Raw genomic sequence first — 22,500 nt, forward strand, 5'->3', positions numbered from 1 at the left:
GTATGAAGAGGGACAAAGGAGTAAGAATTTATATGGACCTCACAAATAATAACGGAAGATTTGAACGTTGTAACCAGTTTGACAATTGCAAGTGAAAAAACAATCAGTGCTGATTCCCCTGGAGGTCACACAGCAATTACCTGTGTCAACACTGCAGCTCGTCTGAGGTAGCCAAGTTGTTGTTGTTGTGGTCTCAGTTGTTTCATACACATCTGAAACGGTTGTTGCTGGCAATAAGATTGATTCAGGATAAGTTGCACTTAAAATATGTCTATAGAGATGTGTGCCTTGAAGTTTGGATGCATTAGCCATAGTTTAGTAGATAGAATATATCCCTGGATGTGTAGAAGGTAACCACTAGAAATTAGAACCATAACTAATCATTCATGTAAACAAACACATATATGGAATCATCTGTCTCAGAAAACGATAAAACCTAACTCTCCAGCTACAGTGCTATCTATAGGTATAACATTTAGGACGACGTTTTTGTATTATCTTACACTTTGTAGTCTCATGAATTTGGTCAAAATCAAAGAAATAGATTTATGCTGAAAAATATAACAAACTAAATACTTTGTGGACACTGTGCAGATACTGTTATTCGTTTTTTTATGTTTGTGTTGTTGTTTTTTCAGTCATATCACGAGTCAACCTTATTTTCTATTTTGTGTCGCATGAGGTAAGCAGCAGCTCCAGGTATGATGAGAGGCGCCTCAAGTCATAACTTTATGTCTGTTGTAATCAGAATTTTCGTACCACGGGACTGGTGTAGATATATGAGACGAGATTGATTCCTAAGTTACTAGATAAAATGCTCCATTCAAATAGAAAAAAATGGAATTACCCGATGAAGCCTCAAAACGGAGCCCGAATCCCTGATACGTGACAGAATAATCGCTGTTGAAAGTCACCCTGACGATGTTACTGCGGCTCCTGACAGACCGTGGAATGCTGCTGCCACAAACCCTTCCACTGCAATAAAGAAATTTTGATTTTTAAGATTATTTTTCATTTCCCTTTTGAACAGTTGGTTGTGTCGTATTCTTCGTGTATGTGCATAAAGAAAATGAGAGAATTAACTGTTGAAAAGAAAAATGATGTCATTTTCTTTGTGCACAGACCTTTCTTTAATCCGTCCATTAAGGGGTATACCCAGTCAAGGGCTGTGGTGTCCTTTGAGATTTTTACTATTATTTATGTCAATGCTGAAGGGAAATTCAGGAAAGTTGTACGACAGAGATGCAATGAGAAAAGTGGTCACAATAAAAACCTCCACTATAAGTATGAAGGGTCATCACAAAAGTAGTTCCTAGTTGGACGAGTCAGTTAAGTACTCGACTATCTATCTCAGGGTACAGGATGATTCCCTGCTCTGCTACAAGGAATCAGTGGAATTTATTATTCCTGGATGTGGTTCGGATCACACAATAATCTGTAAGTCCTGCTGCCAAGTAACCAAGTGGATCCTAGACATGTAAAACTATCTAACCCATCGGGCCAGCCCTAGGAGGGGTGTTCATCAGCTCAGTGGTTTGGTTAAACTAAGATATAATCTTTCATTACAAAGTGCCTTTAGTCATCCATGGCAATTTGAAGTAGAGTTCTCTGAATGCTTGCATATTAAGAAGCACATTTACTGAGAAAAATAAGTGTTTTTGATCAACATAAGCGAAAATGTGTCATCGCGAGGAGTTGTGTGTCAGTAGTAGGAGAGAAGATGTTCAAAAGTGTCAGTAGTAGGATAGAATCAAGACTATAATGTGTTTTCCAATTTCACCCAGAGAACTGCAGTGATCTAACCCCACATTAGTGTCAAGAGACCATTTCCGATACAAATGAGTGAGTTACCGACAGAACATGATTTTATTGAAGGAGACTCTTTAATACACAGATCTTTCCTGCCATTACACATCTGAACTTTAAACATCTCTCGAGTTAGTTCATATAAGCGTATGATAAATCAGTCAGTACCCAAATGTTGTCTAGGTTTCAACAGCGATTTAAGGCATATACTAATCGTACACAAAATTTATATAGATCACAATGATCGCATGCATTTCTTTATTTGTTACCTAAGCTCTACTTACTATATAAGATGTGTCCTTATTCGCACTCTGCCTAAAGCACGTGGGCACTATCCTTAGTTGGAATTGTTTTCAATAAGTTACTTCTCCTAGAATTAGAGTTACTACAACCCATTATGCTGGGGTTTTCTTTATTTGAAATATTGTGCGATAATATCCTGTTTGTTGCTTTTGTCATGACACTTTTTCTTTTATAGTTAATCTTTTACTTGTTTACTTCTTCATTTTGACTATTTTCTGCAACTGGACCCTTGGTCTTGTACCATTTGTACACTTTTCCAATCTTGGTTGCACCATCGCTTATGATAATATTAACAACGTACACACACATAGTATATACTCACGTCAAGCTGTCTCCAGTTGCATAATCAGAAATGTCAACGTAGTCATAAGGGCACCAAGACTCTGGACCCTCTAGTTCGAAGTACTCCCATGTGAACCAAATGATCAGTCCTTCAGGAACCTCGATCTCCCAGACACAATATTCGTTATCGTTGTAGTTTCCTCCAATGGACCCTATCCCGATTGTACCTGAGGACGCCACTATTCGACCTGATGGAAGATATGTTGTTTGATGTTGACAGTGCTTGGTTAGAGGAGATCTAATAATGCTTTTAATATGTCTGTGTATCAGTTTTCATTTTCACTGTTTTCACGTAACGAAAGTTGTTGGAGCAGAGCCTGCATTTTTAGATTGTGTTCACTATATTGAGGTTTGCATAATAATGCACTACTTTTGTAAATTAAAGAAAAATTATGAAATTTGCCAACTTTTTGTTTAGAATATTGCTTTCCTTTTTCATTATTGTAAAGTTCAACCCCCTTTTAAGTCAACATTGCTGGCAAACGGTGAGTTATAATGAAGATGCCTTGTATAATAAACTCGCAAAAACTACGAAATGGGATGACAGGAGAAAGGTGAGGGCGTCCTAACTTTCTAATGTTTAAAGGAAAAGAGACGAATCGTTGTCTTTGGATTGATCTATTTCAAAAGAGTGTTTGTGAATTGTTAGGCTGAAATAAATTGCATGTGAAAAAGAGGTTTTAAAGTTTAAAGGCCCGTGTATAGTGTATAGTGAATGCTTAGTGAATGCTTAAGGCCCGTCCACACGGTCGAACTTTGCTTGACGAACCCTGTTCGATGTGACGTCAGAAGCGGAGAAACAGCAGAGAAGGTTCTGTCTTTTCTCACTTCTGACTTCACATTGAACAAAGTTCGTCGGGTAAAACTCAACCGTGTGGAGGAGGCTTAATGTAGGACATGAAATAGATATTAGTTCACAAAGATGGCAACTTTCAAAATTCAATACGATTAGGAAAAAGAGCCTCCTGGTGAACTTGTGACTATGATTATCATGGAAAGTACATCAAGGGACTGTTGAAGACAAAAATGATGTCGCAGGAATGTTTGTTTATATTTTTTGGATGTCTAGTTTCCATAAGTAGTAAATGAATAATTGAATATTGAAGTGATTTCAAGTCATAAACCATGCACAAGGGTTCAAGAGATAATTATGTGAAGTGTTAAGACTTAAATATATATAACTTTAAGGACAAAGAAATGAACTTTAACCGAGTATCATGTGCTATGTGATAGTTTTGTATAACAATGTACGAAGTATGGCTTCGTTTTTTTAACGTACCAGTTTAAACTTTCATTTCTCATTTGAGGCTCTCTCTGCTTATTTGTTGTCTTTAAAGGTTATTTTCCAATGATCCGAGAAATAAAGAAGAGGAACTACTAATATCGAGACAAAGGGAACAAGTGTTAATGAATCAAGAAAACCAACCAATATTGAGGCAAAAAAGAACAAGTGTTAATGAATAAAAAAAAAAGCCGCTAATTTTGAGACAAAGGGACCAAGTGTTAATGAATCAAGGAAGCCTAAAGCTTGTGGTATGAGTGACTTTGTTGTATAGTTGTACGATATGATAGTGAAGCATAGATATTAAGACGACATGGAAGAAAAACGTGTATAACTGAAGCTCAAGGGACAAAGAAAAGTCCAACATCTGTTACCTGTGTTGACGCTGCAGTTCGTTATCTGTCGCTGTTGAAGTTTTTCGTGAGGTTTTTCGTGCCATTTCGTCGTTGTCTTTGGTGGAAGAGTGGGTTCATTTCGGACCAGAGGTTTTTCGTGCCATTTCGTCGTTGTCTTTGGTGGAAGAGTGGCTTCATCGCGGACCAGAACCTTTGGGTGTTTTTCCTGTCATATCAAATGATACAGTTTGTTAGGTATTTATATAAAAAAAATGGTACTATTCTTGAATCATTATTTTCCCTGTGCTATGAAAAGGTACGACTAAACAAGAAAGGAAACTGAACGTAATCATGGAAGGAGGTCTCTGGATTTTCAAATACCTAATATTCTGCCAGTATCTGAAAAAGAAACTTAGTTTTGCCAAGAGCTAAATTGTAGCTCAATGACAGTTCCTGGTAATAGTTTGGTGCTCCAAAGGAAGTTGTATGAAAAGCTTCAATGGAAATTCAGGGAATGACGTCTTTTGTTGAACAGGTTTTTAAGTCATAGACATAAATCTGAAGCACAGAGCTCAACAAAGCTTCAGACGAGTTTAGACCAATAATTAACTAATAACTAACTTAATGCATGTCGGATCTTGATACTTATAATTGACGAATTAGGATAAAGAAGGACATGACAAAACTAACCACAAAAAAATGAAATTCACTTACATTAGACACTGGCAGGTTTGTAAAATATTTGCATAATCATTTACAAACATATCGTCACTTGTGTCAATGAATAAATGTATATTCCAAGATGGCACTTGTTTGCTCTCATTGTTGACTAGTATTGGAACACTGCAAGTTTTACGAGGTATTTATGTGTTTAAGTAACCTCCTGTTGTCAAGAGAGGACTTGTTAGAGAATAGAGCTGAATTCCTTGAACAGAACGTGAGTGTTCATCATATGCTGTTCAGTTACATGACAAGTAACAAGGTGGTTTAGAGACAGCAAGTCTCGCCAAAGGATGTGCAGTCCAACCCAACCCCAATCCCACATTCCCAAAGGTGCCATCTCCCCAAAAGTTACATTCCTATCTTCCACCAATTCCAATCTAGTTTCGTCGCTCACGAGGCGTCTAAATTTTGGGCAGGTTCCCTTAAAAATCCACAAACGACTTCCCAACGAAATAAAAACTAAAATAAAAAAAATGCTACCGTTCTTCTAACAATTCATGAGCGAAATGGAAAAATGGCAATATGAATACGTTAGTAGTGAAACGTTCGGACAACACTAGTGATAACAACAAGCTTTGACGAGGGGGAAATACTCAGCTCTGCGTCTGAATATGGATCAAGTTTCGTTCGGAAGACACAGAGTGAGAAATTCCCTGCAATGCTTACCGGTGGCTCTTCTGTCGCCGTCGTCGTCGTCTTGGGAGCACTCTCGGTGCCAGCCAGAAGCAGCAGCAGCCATATGCCAGGTAAGAAAAGTAGCTTCGTCATCCGGGTCATGGTGAGTTCTGCCTAGAGAGATCTGGCGTTCTGGACAGGAACACTTCGTGGACTGTGATGACACCCGTTTCTTTTATAGAGGCCCTGAATATCCTCGAAGAGGAATTCCACGTTTGAAGGTCACGGATGGCCAGGTGTGACCTGCACATGTGTTGGCCTGACCTTTCAGTTTCTAAAAGCAAGCGCTTTGATTATCTGATGACGCGAATGGGATATCTTAATGACTGATGACGTGAATGGGATCTCTTAATGACGCCACGGAATATTTTGTCCATTTTTTTTCAGCCTGTGACCTTTTAGAGGGCCTTTTTAAAGATAGCATATCGAGCAATTGGATGGTTCGAACATAAATAAACTAATCATAACAGGTTCTAACGAATTTAATAGCGCTCCACAGACTGTCTTTACACTTTTCCACCTTTCACATTTTAGTGTAATGTTTTTTTGTTTTTTTTTTTTCTAAATGTCAGATCGTGAGAAGCAAGTTTTTAATAGAATTTCCAAGGTTTCAAGTCGAACGTTTTGAATGTACACACGCATCTCGAGCACCTTTATTTTCAAAGATAATTTCGTTTGTTGCTGATTTGAGGCTCATTGCTTCCTTTTCATGGTTGTTTTCTGTAAGGAAATCATATATGATTATTTCTTCTTCCTTTTATCAGTCATGGCAAGAAGCCAAACTTATTTATTAGGCATGACATCTGTTGTCTCGTATGTGATGTTCGTCATGATTTTAATTTATTTTTCGATGTGGTCGTGAAAGAACCTAGTCAAAAGCTGATTTCTGAAAAATAATTACAAGGCATGATCCTACCTCCAGCTTACTCGGGCCGCAAGCAAGATTCCCCCTCACGCTTAAGTTGTAAACATTATATTCCTAACTTTTAACACAAATTCTACAGTCAAATAGAGCGTTGTTTCACCAACGAAAATTAAAATAAATAGGTACACTGTACTTTATTAGAAATAATTTTTCTTTACTGTTTAACATGCACATTATTTATTATTTACATTTTCATTTTAAAAAATAAATCATAAATATCGTATCCTAAAATTCCTGTATCTTTAACTCAACGCGAAACCCCTTTTTCTGACCTTTTTAGGCTTTTATAGACCATTCCTACCCACCCCAACAACAACAACAACAACAAAGCAGTTTGTAGCCTTACTCCCTGAGGAAGTGAAAATAGGTATTCTTCATGATTACAGCTGTAATATAGTTAGAATCGGATCAACTTTTAATAACCTAACTTAAAACTAAGTTTATTTGCAACATTCTAAACGAACTACTTCCGTTGGTTAGATAATTGCTTTACAGGATTAGCACTCCCCAAGGACAAAAAGGTACTTACACTATCTATAGTACTACGTCTCAAAGGAGATTGATTACAAAGTTATTACAAGAAATATTTAAGAGCATACGAAAAGAATCACATTTTATTTTACAAGAGAAGCTTACAAACAAACATGGATAGCAATATCCGTGGCAACCTTTCCACTAATAAGTAAATTATCTCTTCAAATCTGTTTTATACATAGACTACTACAGTTTAATTATTTCGAATGAAACAATGGTTAACAGATCCATTGTATCAGTTTTGAGAGAGAATTGTACACAGAAATGTGACAGATTTCATGAGCAGGTAAGGATATCGATGTCATCGATAGTACCTCTTCTAGCCCGTCTTAAATGTCCTTAGCAGCAGCTTGGACACTTAAGACTGACAATTTCTGTATCAGAAAGATCTTGAGGAGATTGATGTGGGATTTGGTCCCCCTTTTGGAGCAGTCTTATACCCTATTTCCGGAGAGTTGCAATTTAACAAATACATATCTGCAATGACTGTCACTAAAATGGATATCTTATGATTTTAAATGTAGTATTTCCAAATGTATTTTAAACTGATTTTGAGGGGTGCTTTAGCTAGCCTCCATGGCTAATGTAGCACTTTCAATACTTAAGACTAGTCATTCACAGATTTTATGCTGACTGTACAAAAGTTAAGCTTTCTGATATCTTGTACACGAGATGTAATACAAATCTCTACTAGCTCCCGGACTACAGGGGAAGACAAGGTGAAAGAGATGGCTTGTGGCATCTTTCTTTGTGTTATGTTTACATTTTAAAACTTTGCTTGTATGCAGAGGCGTAACAATAGGGTGGCAGAGGTGGCAAACTGCCACGGGCCCAGGGCCTATAATGATTAAAGGGGCCCATGGACGTAGAGTCACAGATAGGGGGCCAAGGGACCCAAGGGATATGGGGCCATGGCCGTAAAAAAAAAGTAGGCTACTGCTTACCGTTAAATTCTAATGATTTAAGAGGAGGTCATAGGGGGTAGTACTGTCCGTACACTACAGGTCCGTATGAGATCCTGGCTTGAACGCGTTATGTTCCTGTCTAAGTCCTGGCCTCCTTGTACACCAGTTACCAGAGCTTGTCACCGCCTGTCACCGCCAGTATGTTTTGATCATTTAAAGGAAGAGGTGGGAGAAGTTTTTCGCATTTCGTGATTGTTTTACATTATATTCTTTTATAAGTGGACTACAACTGATTGTGATCATACACCTTATGAAAGATTATGTTGATTACGAATTGTGAACGTAATATTAATGTTTGACTCACAATACAAATAATGTAATAGAATGAACAATGCATTGAAGAAAGATGTAATTTATATCGTCACAATGATATCGATCGAATTTTTGTATATCAGATGATGACAGAGTATAATTTTCTCAATTAATAATAGTTTTTATTTACAGTGAATCGGATATATCATGCCTCCCAAAAAACATCTTAGTGGCAGTGAAAAGCGGAAAAAGAAAAAAGAAAATGAAATTAAGGCATCAAAGCTTCCAAAAAATTACTGGTTTTCTTTCCCCAATATCTGAGCTCTCATTTGACATAATAACATCGTTGTGGCCTATCGACCGAGGACATTTTAAGGAGCAAAACTTGAAGGACCAAACAAAACGATTTATTACAAATGGACATTGCAAGCCTAATGGCCCTTTCAAAAAGGATGCAGAAGGTCGTTCTTTCTCTTAAAAATATTATCATGCAGTGTCCAAATTAGGTGTGAAAATTGAGAGGTCGTGGTTGTTTGCTAATCGAGGAGCGAGTAGATTTCAAGATACATGGATTGATGGCTGTTGAGACTGGAAACACATAGGTGAGGGTATGAAGAGGCACGAATCATCCCAAATTCACTATAATTCATGCCTAGTGTATGAACAATGGCGCTTGCTTGGAACTTTGAGTGAAGAACTTGAAGGTAATCTTCAAAAAAAGAAAAAATACTGGCATCAGGTTTTGGACAGATTATTATATGTAACTCTTACATTAGCGATGTGGAATTTGCCATTTCATGAAAATAATTTCCCCGCTCGCTACAGAAAAAGTTGAAAAGAATTGAAGAATGATACTAGCTCACACATTACTAAGGCCGATAAATCTAATAGTTTACTAGTTCTGGACAAAATTGACTACATAGCACGGACGCATACTTTACTCGAAGATGAAACAACTAACAAAAAAACTCACAAAAAATCCGTTGGACAAAGTAATAAAAGCCTTATCACTGTGAAGCAAATTCTTAAAGATAAAAAAGAATTGTTGTGTAAATTAACTGTAAGGTGTCCCTCATTACCTTATTTATATGGCCTAGTTAAAATTCAAAAGGAAAACAACTATGTGTGGCTAATTATCAGTAGTGTAGTATCAATTGCTTATAAACTATCTAAATATATCACTAAATTGTTATCGCCGCTACTTGGAACTGTATCTAATTCACACATCTGGAATTCTCTTGATCTTGTGGAAAAACTAAATAACATTGTATTAAACCCTAGTGATATCTTTGTCAGTTTTGATGTATGTTCTTTGTTCACAAAAGTCCCTATTGATTCTGTGCTAGAATATTTAAGTAATGAACTTGTATTGCATGTATTACCTATGTCTGTTATTCACACAACTTCATTAAGTTGTGTATTTGTGACTGCGGATTTACTTTCAATGGAGGATATTACCAACAAATATTTGATATGGCCATGGGTAACCCCTTATCACCTCTCCTTTCAAACTTATATATGGAATTTTTTTGAAAGACAGCACCTCCCGAATATCACACTTGTTCCCTTAAAATGGTTCAGATATGTAGATGAGATCTGTTGGTATCGTTGTAAAAGATTTATTGTCTAAATTGAATAATTTAGTGCCATCCATAAAATTCACTGTTGAAACTGAAAATAACAATTTCATCCCTTTCCTAGATATATTAATATATAGAGAATCTTTCCAATGTAAATTCAGTATTTATAGGAAACCCACAAATAATTTAACATATATACATTTTTATTCTGGGCACCATCTTAATATTAGAATTTCAGTTTTTTTCTTCTATGTTCCTAGGTGATTGTGGATTATGAGTCCACAATATCTTGACCAAGAAATAGAATGCATAAAAAAGATAAGAAATTATCTCTGCTACCCACCTCATATGTTATGTTATCAAAAAGCTCAAAAAGCTTTATAGTGTTAACAATGAAAAAGAAACCCCTAAAAATGTACTTAGCTTACCTTACTTTCGTGGATTTGAAACCATAAAATCAATATTCAAATGTTGTGTTCTCTTATACCAATACTATTAAAGGTATGCTAATTAAGAATAGTTCCTTATCATAAACATCATCATTTACAAAATTCCTTGTAAGGATTGCACATTGGTTAATCAAGAAAAATTTAGATGTACGAATTAAGCAGCATATGTATTCAGTTAGAACAGCCCAAACTTCGAACACACTATTTCTCCATCTGAGCGAAAAATCTCATTGTATTAATTGGGGCGAGAGCTCTGTAATTGCTAGGTCTAATGATTATGTTTCAAGAAATTTACTGGAATCAGCAATTATACAAATCACTAATAAAAACACCCTAAATCTTAGTCTGGAATTGTGCCATTTTGACCCATATATTTGTAAACTGTTTATGAAGGACTTTAAAATAAATTAATTAACTACTAATTAACTAGTCCCACATATTTTTAGTTATCTCTCTCTCTCTCTCTCTCTCTCTCTCTCTCTCTCTCTCTCTCTCTCTCTGGCTGGTTATATTCATATCCTATGTTCGTTGCTTACTCCTAGTTTGAACATTTTTGTAAATTTCCTGTTACTAATACAAAGTGTATCGTTTTTTCGAAATAATTGCCTTTGACCAATGTGGTTCTGACTGCACCGCTCCTAAATCCTTAATCTAATCTTCGGGGTTTTACTAAATCTGTACTGTCCGGTCGTATATGCCTCTTTGTTTTCAAAATGCATTGTTTTCTGACTAAATTACCTGTGACCACGTGTGGGTTGCTGCTTTTAAAATCTTTAATCTAGTCCACGGGCATTTTTTTTTTTTTCGTTTCTTTAAAGTGAATCGGACCTTATGTTAATCCTGTAATGTCCGATTGTATACTTTACCTACTTGTACTGTGTTTTTCTCTGTTCTGATCAGTCTTGCCTTAAGTAAAGATTCGTTAAGACCGAAAGCTCTTGGCAGTTCTCGTGTTTTCGTTGTCCTCCGTAGCATTACCTTTATATATATATTATATATATATATATATATATATATATATATATATATATATATTATATATATATAGATATATGTATATATATATCTATATATATATATATATATATATATATATATATATATATATATATATATATATATATATAAGAATGGCAATGTAAGCTGTAAATGACTTTCAGACAACATTTGATATTGTTTAATGCATATTCACAGTGTAGAAAGTGCCAAATAGAGCGGTTTTTACTTAGATGCAAATATCTACTTGTCAGGAAAACACATTAGGCTAAGCCCATTCCATGTGTGTGTTTTTTTTTTAAGACAAATCATCAGTATAAAGAGAGAAAAATCAGTGTGAAGTAGAAGTCCTTTGTTTGAACAATGTATAATTCTGACAAGTGTATATTCTGGCAAGGCGTTATGAATGCCTTATAGCTTAAAAGTATCCTTGAAAGAGTTATTCTGTCAGGTGTCACTAGCATCCCATATTTGGGGTCCTGACTCATGAACCGGTTCGACCTTTCAAAAAGTAATTTCAAATATCAGATACTATATCGTCAATTGCTTTTGAATTCAGGCTAACTAATCTCTTTGATCACTAGTTTTATTGAACTAAATGTCACTAGAAGACTACTAATTAAACTGATTTGACAGATAGTTATTTCAAAATACGAATTTAAAAGTTCATTTTCATGAATGCTTTCCTGAAGAATTATTGCACTGACGCACATTTAAATGATAGGTCACCATATGTTTGGATATGAGTGTTAAGTTCAGATTTTTATGAAATGGCCTGATTTATCAAGGAAAGAAATCAATCTTTGTATCTTCTTTTATATACAGAACGCTCTTCAGCATGAGCGGATAGTCAGTTCATTTTTCAGGTTTCATTTCTTGAGCAAGTAAAGTTATAAACACATTGCCTTGACGGCTATCCTCTTTGAGTTTGATTGCTGAATCACATCGCATTTCTTTGACAACACTAACTGCGAAATCCATGAATTCAAATAATCCGGTCTTATTCCTTCCTGAACCACTATTAAATATATAAGAGAACAAATAACAGACAGATGGACATATATGTTTGGTTTGGGGCCAAACACTAGTGAGTTAATATCCATTATAATTTTCAATTTTTAGTATAAACTGGCAATATATAATACTCTATTATGATGGGATGCATAAAAAATATTTGTCATGTTTTCTTGACACCATCTCTTCTTAAAAATCTTTGTGTGTCATACATTGCACTCCATACTCAAAGTCAATATTCGTCCCTTTAACCTGCAACTGAACTCTTATATGTGTTCAAAAGAAAGAACTCATAAAAGTTATTTATTGCCATGAACAAATGATGCATAAGAATTACAATTTTCACCTCGCAGTATGCAGTGAAAATATGCAGTCTACAGCAACTGAAAATAACTAGTACTATACTGAGATAACGTTGATTTTAATGGCACTGACAGTCAAGACATAAATTCTGGACCCTTTCTTCATGAAAGTCATAATGCTGCTTAAGGGGCTGAAATGTATCAGCTTTTTTACAATGCTGTTTCTTTAGAGTTCTCTTCCAATCAGAGGGAAGTCCCGGGATTCCTGATATACTATTGGAAGATGAGAGTGACTTTCTGTTGATAATGGAATCATTCTCAATATAGAAAGTGCATTAATGCCTGCTGTGAAGCGAAAGGGACACTGGCTACTCCTCACACTTCATGATTCCCACCATGGAACAGAAGGTACTAAAGATGAACTTGGCAAACTTTGTGGTTGCCAAGTATCTTAAGTGACATACAAAAATTCAATTAATGCACGTGAAGCTTGTCAAAGGATGTTTTCATCCCCCCCTCAGGAACCATTGTTATCAGAGCCACCCCCTTCAAGAACCTTTAAGGATGTAGCTGTGGATTTATTTTCACACGTAGGCAAGGAATTTTTAATCTACTGTTATTGCCTCTCAGTCTGACCACAAACTGGAGCTTATGGAAGACGTGCAACGTGTCTGGGGACTACTGTTACTTTGCAAGTGCTTCTGAAATGTTGCAATTCCTGTTAGGCTACAGTCGGGTGGAGGACCTCAATTTCCAAGTCACGGATTAAAGGCACGTCTCAAATGCCTTGACATTATGCATACTGCATTTAGTCCATATCTTCAACAGTCTTTTCATCTGGGAAGTATGTTAAATATTTTACTTATGAAAACTACTGCCAATGACAATTTGGACGACCAAGACTTTGACTTTGACGGAGGCCTTTTGTAGATTCGAACCACACCTCACCCAGGTGTACCTAGTACATTCTGCAGGGTAAATTATTTTTGGTGATCCACTTAGGTCAGTAGTGCCTACCCTTTATCGCTCATTTGTACCCAATGACGATACGCTGTAGATGAGCAAGATACTCGGCAGATTTCGGCCAAAGGAAAAATAGGAAAATAGATTCGGTGGGATCGAAAAGATCCTTAACCAGTTTTTCTTGTCATATAAAGTAGATGAAACTGAAACTTGGTGAATAAATTTACTTTAAAAGCCACGAATAAAAATTAAGCAAATCATTACAAGGAGTATTCCTCTGTGGTGAGCTGGAACCGGTCATTGAAATTAGGTAACAATGCAGATAATTGGTGTGAGTTGGGTAGTTGGCGAGAAGTCCCTGCTCATCAAACGGCATCAGGACTTTTTCTTTCGGCATCAAGGACAAAGTAGGTGTGTTTAAGTGGGAAATATGATAATAGGCTCTAGGAAAAATACTAATTGCTGAAAAAATCTGTTAGTTCCTCCTACGGAGATACAAACCATCGATTTTTATGGAGGAGACTTTCCTCTTAGGAGAGAGGTCCTGTGAGATTCTGTACGGAAAACAGAAGTAAAAGAATTCTAAAGCCTGAAATGTAATTCTGTAGGGAAGCACGATAGAGCCACTTCTGTAATGTAGTCACTTTGTAACTGGAATTCTCTAGGCCTTTTTAATGTATCTAAGATTGTAAATTCTCCTCTCTCTCTCTCTCTCTCTCTCTCTCTCTCTCTCTCTCTCTCTCTCTCTCTCTCTCTCTCTCTCTCTCTCTCTCTCAGTTTAATTCACGTCGGATAATAACCCACGGCAAAACTTCCCGAGAAAGGACCATGAAAAATAATACACACTTTACCATTCATATCGTAAACTTTATAAGTGATCATTTCATCAAGTAGGAACAGATATCATCAAATGCAATATGCCCCCTGAGCTTTTCATCCAGTTTTCACGGATACTCGGAAGGTTCAACAATTCTTAAACTTTAAACAGAGATTGCTCAATGGCCTGCATTTTTTTGTGCTATGAATTAAGCTATGACCATATGAGATGTTTACCAGGAGAGTACCCTGCAATATAGCATTAATTTACCCAAATCCTATCTCTGCCTTTTTCTCAAGTTTAAAATCTTATAGGTATCCTTTTCTCCTTCTCTTCTTCCTAATCTTTCATTCAACTGTTCTGCGGCCCTTCCAATAGCCATACCTACCGTCCTTCTCTCATCTCTTTCCTATTCTCTATACCGTTCGTCTGCACCCTATGCAGGCCTTACTGTCCAATCCTTAAACGCTTTTGATTTTCTTTTAATTGAATCGTGCTCCTCTCCATTTCACAACCACTTTTCTCCTCTCGACACTCCACATCCACTGGCTCTTCTCACCTATTCCCCCCTTTTCCAGCCATCTGTTCTTCTGCTTCCGCCACCCATATTTCTCTCAATGTCTGCCCAGATATTTTCCACTCTGTAACCCTGTCCAAATTCTATGTTCACCCCTTCCAGCCATCTCTCACAGTCCTAAATTGCTCCCCTTTTCTCCTTTAAGGTCCCAAATTTTAATTCTAGATCTCTTTCTTTTTGGGTTTCCTACCTCTCACTTTCAAATCCATCACCACCAACCTATGTTGTTTAACACATGCTTCTCCTAAGATCACTTTGCAGTTCGTCACATTGCTTTTGTCGGCTCCTCTAACCAGGATACAATCTATTTGGCTTTGCATTCCTCCACTTTCATAAGTTATCAAGTACTTAACCAATTTCTGGAACTGTGTTCATACCTGCCAATTCAAAACTCTGAGCCATCTCCAATATATAATCCCCATCTTTATTTCTAATTCCAAACCCATAGCCTCTGTGTACCTTTAAGGACTGGACAGTAAGGCCTGCACAGGGTCCAGAGGAACGGTATAGGAAAGAGATGAGAGAAGGACGGTAGGTATGGTTACTGGAAGGGCTGCAGAACAGTTGAATGAAAGATTAGGAAGAAGAGAAGGAGAAAAGGATACCTATAAGATTTTAAACTTGAGAAAAAGGCAGAGACAGGATTTGGGTAAATTAATGCTATATTGCAGGGTACTCACCTGGTAAACATCTCATATGGTCATAGCTTAATTCATAGCACAAAAAATGCAGGCCATTTAGCAATTTCTGTTTAAAGTTTAAGAATTGCTGAACCATCTGAGTATCCGTTAAAACTGGATGAAAGCTCAGGGGGCATATTGCATTTGATTATATCGGTTCCTACTTGATGAAATTATCGCTTATAAAGTTTACGATATGAATGGTAAAGTGTGTATTACTTTTCAAGGTCCTTTCTCGGGAAGTTTTGCCGTGGGTTATTATCCAACGTGAATTAAACTTGAGAAGTGAGAGAGTGAGCAGAGACGAAGAGAGATGAGAGTAGATGAGAATATACGAGAGAGAGAGAGAGAGGAGACTTTACAATCTTGGATACATTAAAAAGACCTAGAGAATTCCAGTTACAAAGTTTCTACATTATAGAAGTGGCTCTATCATGATTCCCCACAGGATTACATATCAAGCTTTGGAATCGATGGTTTGTATTTCCGTAGGAGGAACTAACAGATTTTTTCCAGTATTTAGTATTTTTCATAAGTGTACAAACTAGAGCCTATTATCATATTTCCTACTTAAACCAACCTACTTTGTCCTTGATGCCGAAAGAAAAAGTCCTGGTGCCGGCTGATGAACAGGGACTTCCCACCAACTACCCAACTCACACCAATTATCTGCATTGTTACCTAACTACAATGACTGGTTCCAGCTCACCACAGAGGAATACTCCCTGTAATAATTTGCTTAATTCTTATTCGTGGCTTTTAAAGTAAATTTATTCACCCAGTTTCAGTTTCATCTACTTTATATGACAAGAAAAACTGGATAAGGATCTTCTTGATCCCACCGAAGCTATTTTCCTACTTTTCCCTTGGCCGAAATCTGCCGAGTATCTTGTTCATCTACAGCGTATCGTCATCGGGTGCAAATGAGAGATGAAGGGTAGGCACTACTGACCTAAGTGGATCACCAAAAATAATTTACCCTGCAGAATGTACTAGGTACACCTGGGTGAGATGTGTTGCGAATGTACAAAAAGCCACTGTCAAAGTCTTGGTTGTCCAAATTGTCAGTAATAGTAGTTTTCATAAATAAATATTTAACATTCTCCCCAGACGCCTCAGTATGGCCAATAGACTGTGGATAATATGGACTAAATGCAGTATGGATATTGTCAAAGCATTTGAGACGTGCCATTAATTTGTGCACTGCTGCCATAAGCCCCAGTTTGTGGTCAGCCTGAGTGACAAAAACAGTAGATTAAAAAATCCTTACCTACGTGTGAAAATAAATCCACAGCTACATCCTCAAAGGTTCTGATAACAATCACCACGCCGTCTTTTTGGCAGTACATCTGTCCTCTGTGGGTGGTGAAGGGGGCTCTCTTCGTACAGATGTCTAGCAGTGTCTTGTGGGATTGTTCTGGGATGTTCAGAGGTTCCATGTTGCGGTTCCTATAGACCTTCTCCAATTTCAAATCTATGGTTTCGTCGATGGGGGCATTAGTAAACAGTGATGCCACGTCGAGGGATGCCATCGTACCATCGCCAGGGGAATCCTGGATTTTCTGCAAGAACTCCGTCGACAAAGTAAATCAATACTCGGAGGGGTTATATGGCATCAGAATTTTGTTCAGGCAAGGTATAGGTTGGGGCGGGTGTCTGGCTGATGATAGACCTTAGGGTGTAAGGGGTTACTGGTCTTATGTGTCTTTACATTACCATAAAGATACCACAAGCTGTAGTCTCCTTGGATGGACAGGAGATGAGTAGCATTTGTTGTGGCGTTCACTTGCTTAATGTCTCCAGTAGGGTTTCTCGTCAATCTTTCGAATTTAGAGGTGTCTGCTAACATGCCATCCAACTTCTCAAAATATTCCTCTGTTATGGTAAGTTCGAAAGCTGCCGTTTTATCTGCACAGTGTATCGTAATATCCTCATTCTTTTTTAGATCTGCTCTGGCATCTTTCAACTCCTTGGTAAATATCATGCTGGTGTAGTTCCCTCTGTCCGTCAGGGCTGGTCTTAAGGATTTTCTTGGCCTCTAACTGCTGTATGGAGTAGAGGAGCAGTTCTATCTCCATACACTTTTCGTGTTTTTAAGGTTTAGCCGTGAAGTGACAGTTGAAGCCGAGGTTGAGTAGGATGTCTTGCTCGGGGGTCGGTCTGTATTCAGTGAGGTTTATAGATCTCTGGGTCTTCTCTTGGATATGTATCTTCCCACCGTTGAGATCTGCGAGCTTGCGTGTCATGCCCCTGTGTTATGACCCTTGTTGGGCCGGGGTGCAAGTTCTTTTGCATAAGAATAGAGAGGGCAGTGATCTTACCAAGTATCCAGATAAATTCAGTCAGCGGAGACAAAAACACACAGGAAAACTCAACAATATTTATTAACAAAAAAAAAAACAAAAGAATAATAACGTCAGCCTTGTGACTATACAGGACACAACTTAGTCCTTACTACTCCCTTAGGAGTTCCTAAACACTAACACTAAACCCTAGACAGAAAATAGAGAAATATACTGCATAAATTAGCAAAATGGGCCCAACATCAACATAAATATAAACCAATACCTATAACTAAACAGAGAGGAAAGAAGTAAGAGACCAACAGGGGGAAAACTTAATTCTCCTACCTACAAATATAAACTAAATCTTAAATATAAAAAATATCAAACATATTAATAGATAATACACAAGAAATAATGAAAATTACAGCATCACTCGTGGCAAGATATACACAGATTGGCATATATATATATAAATATAAAAATGTACGCAAAGAGCTTCTCACACTGAATAAGGGATGAATGATTCCCAAATGATTCAGAATAAACAGTTGCCTTGCTGTAGGCCGAAATATAGGGGAGCCGTGATCTCTTACACTCTCTGGGACAATGCCACGTACCAGGCCAATACTCAGCTATCTGAAGGGCGTGCAGCTACACAGGTCACCAATACCATGGGGAAGGAGTCTGTCGTGCTCCCGACCAAAAACACAAGGGAAATTCCCTACCTGGTAGCAACCCGCCCTACTTGCACCTTCACGGGCCTCAATGCCCCCACCGCTGCAGCTCAGAAGGACGTCGTAGGCAAACACAGTGATGTCCCTCCCACGTCCACTCTGTCGGGATCCAGCGCCGATATCAGAGCCCGCAGGACAGTACACACAGTAAGGGGGAAAGTCACCGCAGATGGCAGAAATGCCCCTGCGCCTTCAATACTGACGACGACAAATCCTTCGAAGGACGATTAAGAAAAATATGCCAGCTGCACAACTATGCGGGGAGAATAGCGAGCCCGAACTGTTGTCGGGAAAAAGTCGCGCCCCTCCAATATCCTCACTGGTGTCCTTTTCACCAACCACTCAAAAGATAAACAAAAAAAACTAGCATTAATAAGATGCTCACAAACATTTAACAAGCGGGGAGGAGGTTTAACAAGCAGTTCGCTTGACGTTCAGCCGAGACCAAAGTAAAGCTTAAAACTAAAACCTTAAAAACTAATTTCCTTACGCTAATTTTATATACAACAAAACATAACAAAAGCAGTAACAAGGCTGAGATAATAATAAAGCAAAAGCAATGCCAATTACGTTAATACATGATACCCTGACTCACTTGCGCATGTCCTCCTCTTGCAGGTGGGTGCTCCTGGTGGTCTTCCTGCTGGTGGTCCTCCTGCTGGTGGTCCTCCTGCTGGTGGTCCTCTCATCGGTGGTCCTCCTGAGAAGATCAGCGTGGCTCGAGTGTTTTCAACGCTCACACTGCCTGGCTACCAGCCAATTAAAACCTGGACACCTCTCACTGGGTCCTGCAGGAGCACCTGTGAGTACTCGCATGACCTCTATATAAGGAGAAGGACTCACCAACAAGATCAGCACATACCAGGTCTTGCATAATATTTCTTTTGATTATTTTTGGACTTTTTCTGCTTATTGACACTTATGGCTTCCAAGAGGCCCCTCTCGCCTGATAACCCCAGGGAGGACCCGCCCCCAGAAGATGACCAAGGCTTCGCAACCTTCAGAGAGAAGAAGAAAAAGAAACAGAAGAAGACTCTAGCACCTGGAACTATCAGCAACAACCAGCTCCTCTCGACATCAGCACCAAACACTAATAATTACGCATTTTCCTAGCATTAGCGAAGTTCAGAGCTGTTGTCAACGAAAGCCAGACATCGTATGCAGCAGTGCTGGCCCTTGAGAAAAAGTATCCTGGAGCGAATCTCACTGCTAGACCGAACTTGAGGGGAGAATTCACCATTACTTCCAAAGACTAGAACTCCTGAAGAATGAAAGCTCGTGTGTTGTACTCGATCCTGCTTCAAAAATCAGCAAAGGGATGATCTGCAAAGTCCCCAAATACATCACCATTGATCGAGTCCTCGAAGTGCCCAACATCATGGTTACCAGGAGATGCACAGCCAAAAATGGTAAAGAAACGCTCAAGATCGAAGCCACTTTCAAGGGACAGTTACTGTCCAGGGTCAGCCTTGGGATCCTTGGTACTTACGTGACCGAAGCCTTCATACCAGAGCCTCTGAGATGCTTCAAGTGTCAGAGGTACGGCCAACACAAGAACGAGTGCACGTCCCACGACATCTGCTGAATGTGCACCTTAAAGCACGAAACTGAAGTTTGTTTACAGAAGTACAAGGATAAAGGCCACACAGTTGCCTGATGTCCCAACTACGACCAGTAACATCAAGCTTGGTTCAATGGATGTCCTGTCAGACTTCAAAAGATTTGGATCATGGAGGGCATCCCTCCTCCACCTGCAAGACCTCGAGGGTGACATCGCCGCCTAGGAGACCTCTGATCAACCCCAGATTAAATCCCAGAACGAATCTGCCTCCTCCACCACAAACTCCTCAACCTTCCACCTCACAACCTCCTAAACCCTGGCACTACATTCCCAACCCCTCATCCTTTCCTCACTACCAACCTCCTGCTCCCCAGTCTCCTCCTGAAAATACCCCTCCGACCCCTGAATGTTCTTCCCTACCCCTAAGTTCATTTCCCCACCCCAACATCACCAGTAGTTCCTGTTTTACGAGTTTAACAGGAACCCAGACCGAAGAATCGCCAACTGAAGAGGACATGCAAACCGAGACACCGTCAGCAGCTCCTGTTTCGCATGACGAAGCAGGAACTCAAACAGAAGAGGTGACAGTCCCACGGAGGGACATTAAAACCATGACTGCTGATGGACACACTCAGACCGACGTCATTCTTGTGGGAGAGTTCAATATCAGTAAGTTCCTGCTAACCTACGATGAGTTCTATGGATTTATATATAGAGCCCTTTACTGTAATATTAGATATGAAGAACAACTATCAGAAACGAAGTATCCCTACAGAACTCCACCGCCTGTTAGATGTTAACTACTTGGTTGGCAATTAACTACTGTTTCTACCACTTATAAACTTTCCTTTCCCCTCCGCCTTCGGCCGCCTCACGTCTGAAAACCGAATTTTTAAACTGTCACTCAAACTACTGCTTAAGCTGTTGCTAAATTTTCTTTTACTGTTTGTTAAGCTGATAATTTTTCGATTTTCCATCATCGATCTCTACCACTAATGATAGTTTTTTTTTTTTTCCTTTTTTTTTTGTATCTTCGGGTAATGAAAAATAGTGCTTGAACTCAATGGAGTTATTCCTTTTTTCCGTTTTTCTACGACGATAAGATTTTTTATTTCCATACTGGCTATCTCTGGCTCGCCAGGATTGGCAACGATCGATCTATTTCTCCTACTGATGGTACCTTAGGGCTTAAAGGGGTTTTTAACCTTACCTGTTCACATTTCATTCCACCTTTGAAAATCCTACAATTTCACTTGCATATTCCATTGATATCATAATAAAGGCTCCCATCATATCCTTAAAATTCGCCTTTCCACCAGCAAAATATTCAATATGACCTAGGGCTGCTCTATGAGCAAGAGCCCGTGCTGGCATAAGGCCAGCTTAATCTCAAACAACAACAACAACCAACAAGATTCAGGCCCACAGCAACCATCGCTGTGATAATACCCTGACAGATCTGGGTGAAACTGAGAGAGAGAGAGAGAGAGAGAGAGAGAGAGAGAGAGAGAGAGAGAGAGAGAGAGAGAGAGAAATAGAAGTAGAAATAAAGAATATCCAGAATGACTCTACCGGATTTGACAATCCTCTTTGGCACGTTGCTTGCCAGTATGACCAACACCGAGAAATACTTGATAAGGAAACTAGAGAAGACTATATAAAATTAATGGAGCGATTGCAGCAATCCTTGTAAACAAGACATAAAAATCTCAACTTATCAATCATATCAAAACATATGAATGCCTATCATATTTGAATGTGGGTCTATGGAATAAGTCTTCAGGAAAGCATTCGTGAAAGTGAACATTTTAAACTCGTATTTTGAAATATCTATCTGTCAAATCGGTTTAATTATTAGTCTTTGAGTGACATTTAGCTCAATAAACCCAGCAATCAAAGATTAGTTAGCCGGAATTCAAAAGCAATTAACGATATAGTATCTGACATTAAACATTAGGTCGAAGTGGTTCATGAGTCAGGACCCCAAATATGAGATGCTAGTGACACCTGGAAGAATAACTCTTTCAGGGATGTTTTTAAGCTATTAGGCATTTATAACGCCATGCCCAAATATACACTTGTCAGAATTATACATTGTACAAACAAATCACTTCTAATTCAAACTGATTCTTCTCTCTTTATACTGATGCTTTCTCTTAAAAAAATAAAGAAAAAAAAACGAATGGAATATGTTCAGCCAATGTGTTTTCCAGACAAGTTGTAAATATTAGCATCTAATTAAAAAGTGCTCTATTTGGCACTTTCGACACAGTGACTATAAATTACACGATATTAAATTTTGTCTGAAAGTCCTGTCACACATTTACATCTTATATTGCCATTCATATATATATATATCTATATATATATTCTATCTATATATATATATATATATATATA

At 38.2% G+C, this 22,500-nt stretch overlaps 2 protein-coding genes across 2 annotated transcripts in view; one reads left to right on the plus strand and one right to left on the minus strand.

Moving 5' to 3' along the window:
• LOC135209481 (cubilin-like) overlaps positions 1-5,626 on the minus strand; it is a 6,534-nt gene extending 908 nt beyond the window's left edge. The window contains exons 1-5 of the mRNA XM_064242136.1: positions 5,458-5,626; positions 4,108-4,294; positions 2,432-2,639; positions 848-975; positions 44-212 (exon numbers count right to left, since the gene is read on the minus strand). Coding sequence (XP_064098206.1) covers positions 44-212; positions 848-975; positions 2,432-2,639; positions 4,108-4,294; positions 5,458-5,568 — 803 coding nt within the window. The 5' untranslated portion in view covers positions 5,569-5,626. The remainder of the gene's footprint in view (positions 1-43; positions 213-847; positions 976-2,431; positions 2,640-4,107; positions 4,295-5,457) is intronic.
• The window catches only part of LOC135209797 (putative neural-cadherin 2), a 331,667-nt gene that overhangs the window by 216,363 nt on the left and 92,804 nt on the right, over positions 1-22,500 (plus strand).

The sequence above is a fragment of the Macrobrachium nipponense genome, chromosome 38, assembly GCF_015104395.2.
Source record: "Macrobrachium nipponense isolate FS-2020 chromosome 38, ASM1510439v2, whole genome shotgun sequence".
In the NCBI taxonomy this organism is placed as follows: domain Eukaryota; kingdom Metazoa; phylum Arthropoda; class Malacostraca; order Decapoda; family Palaemonidae; genus Macrobrachium; species Macrobrachium nipponense.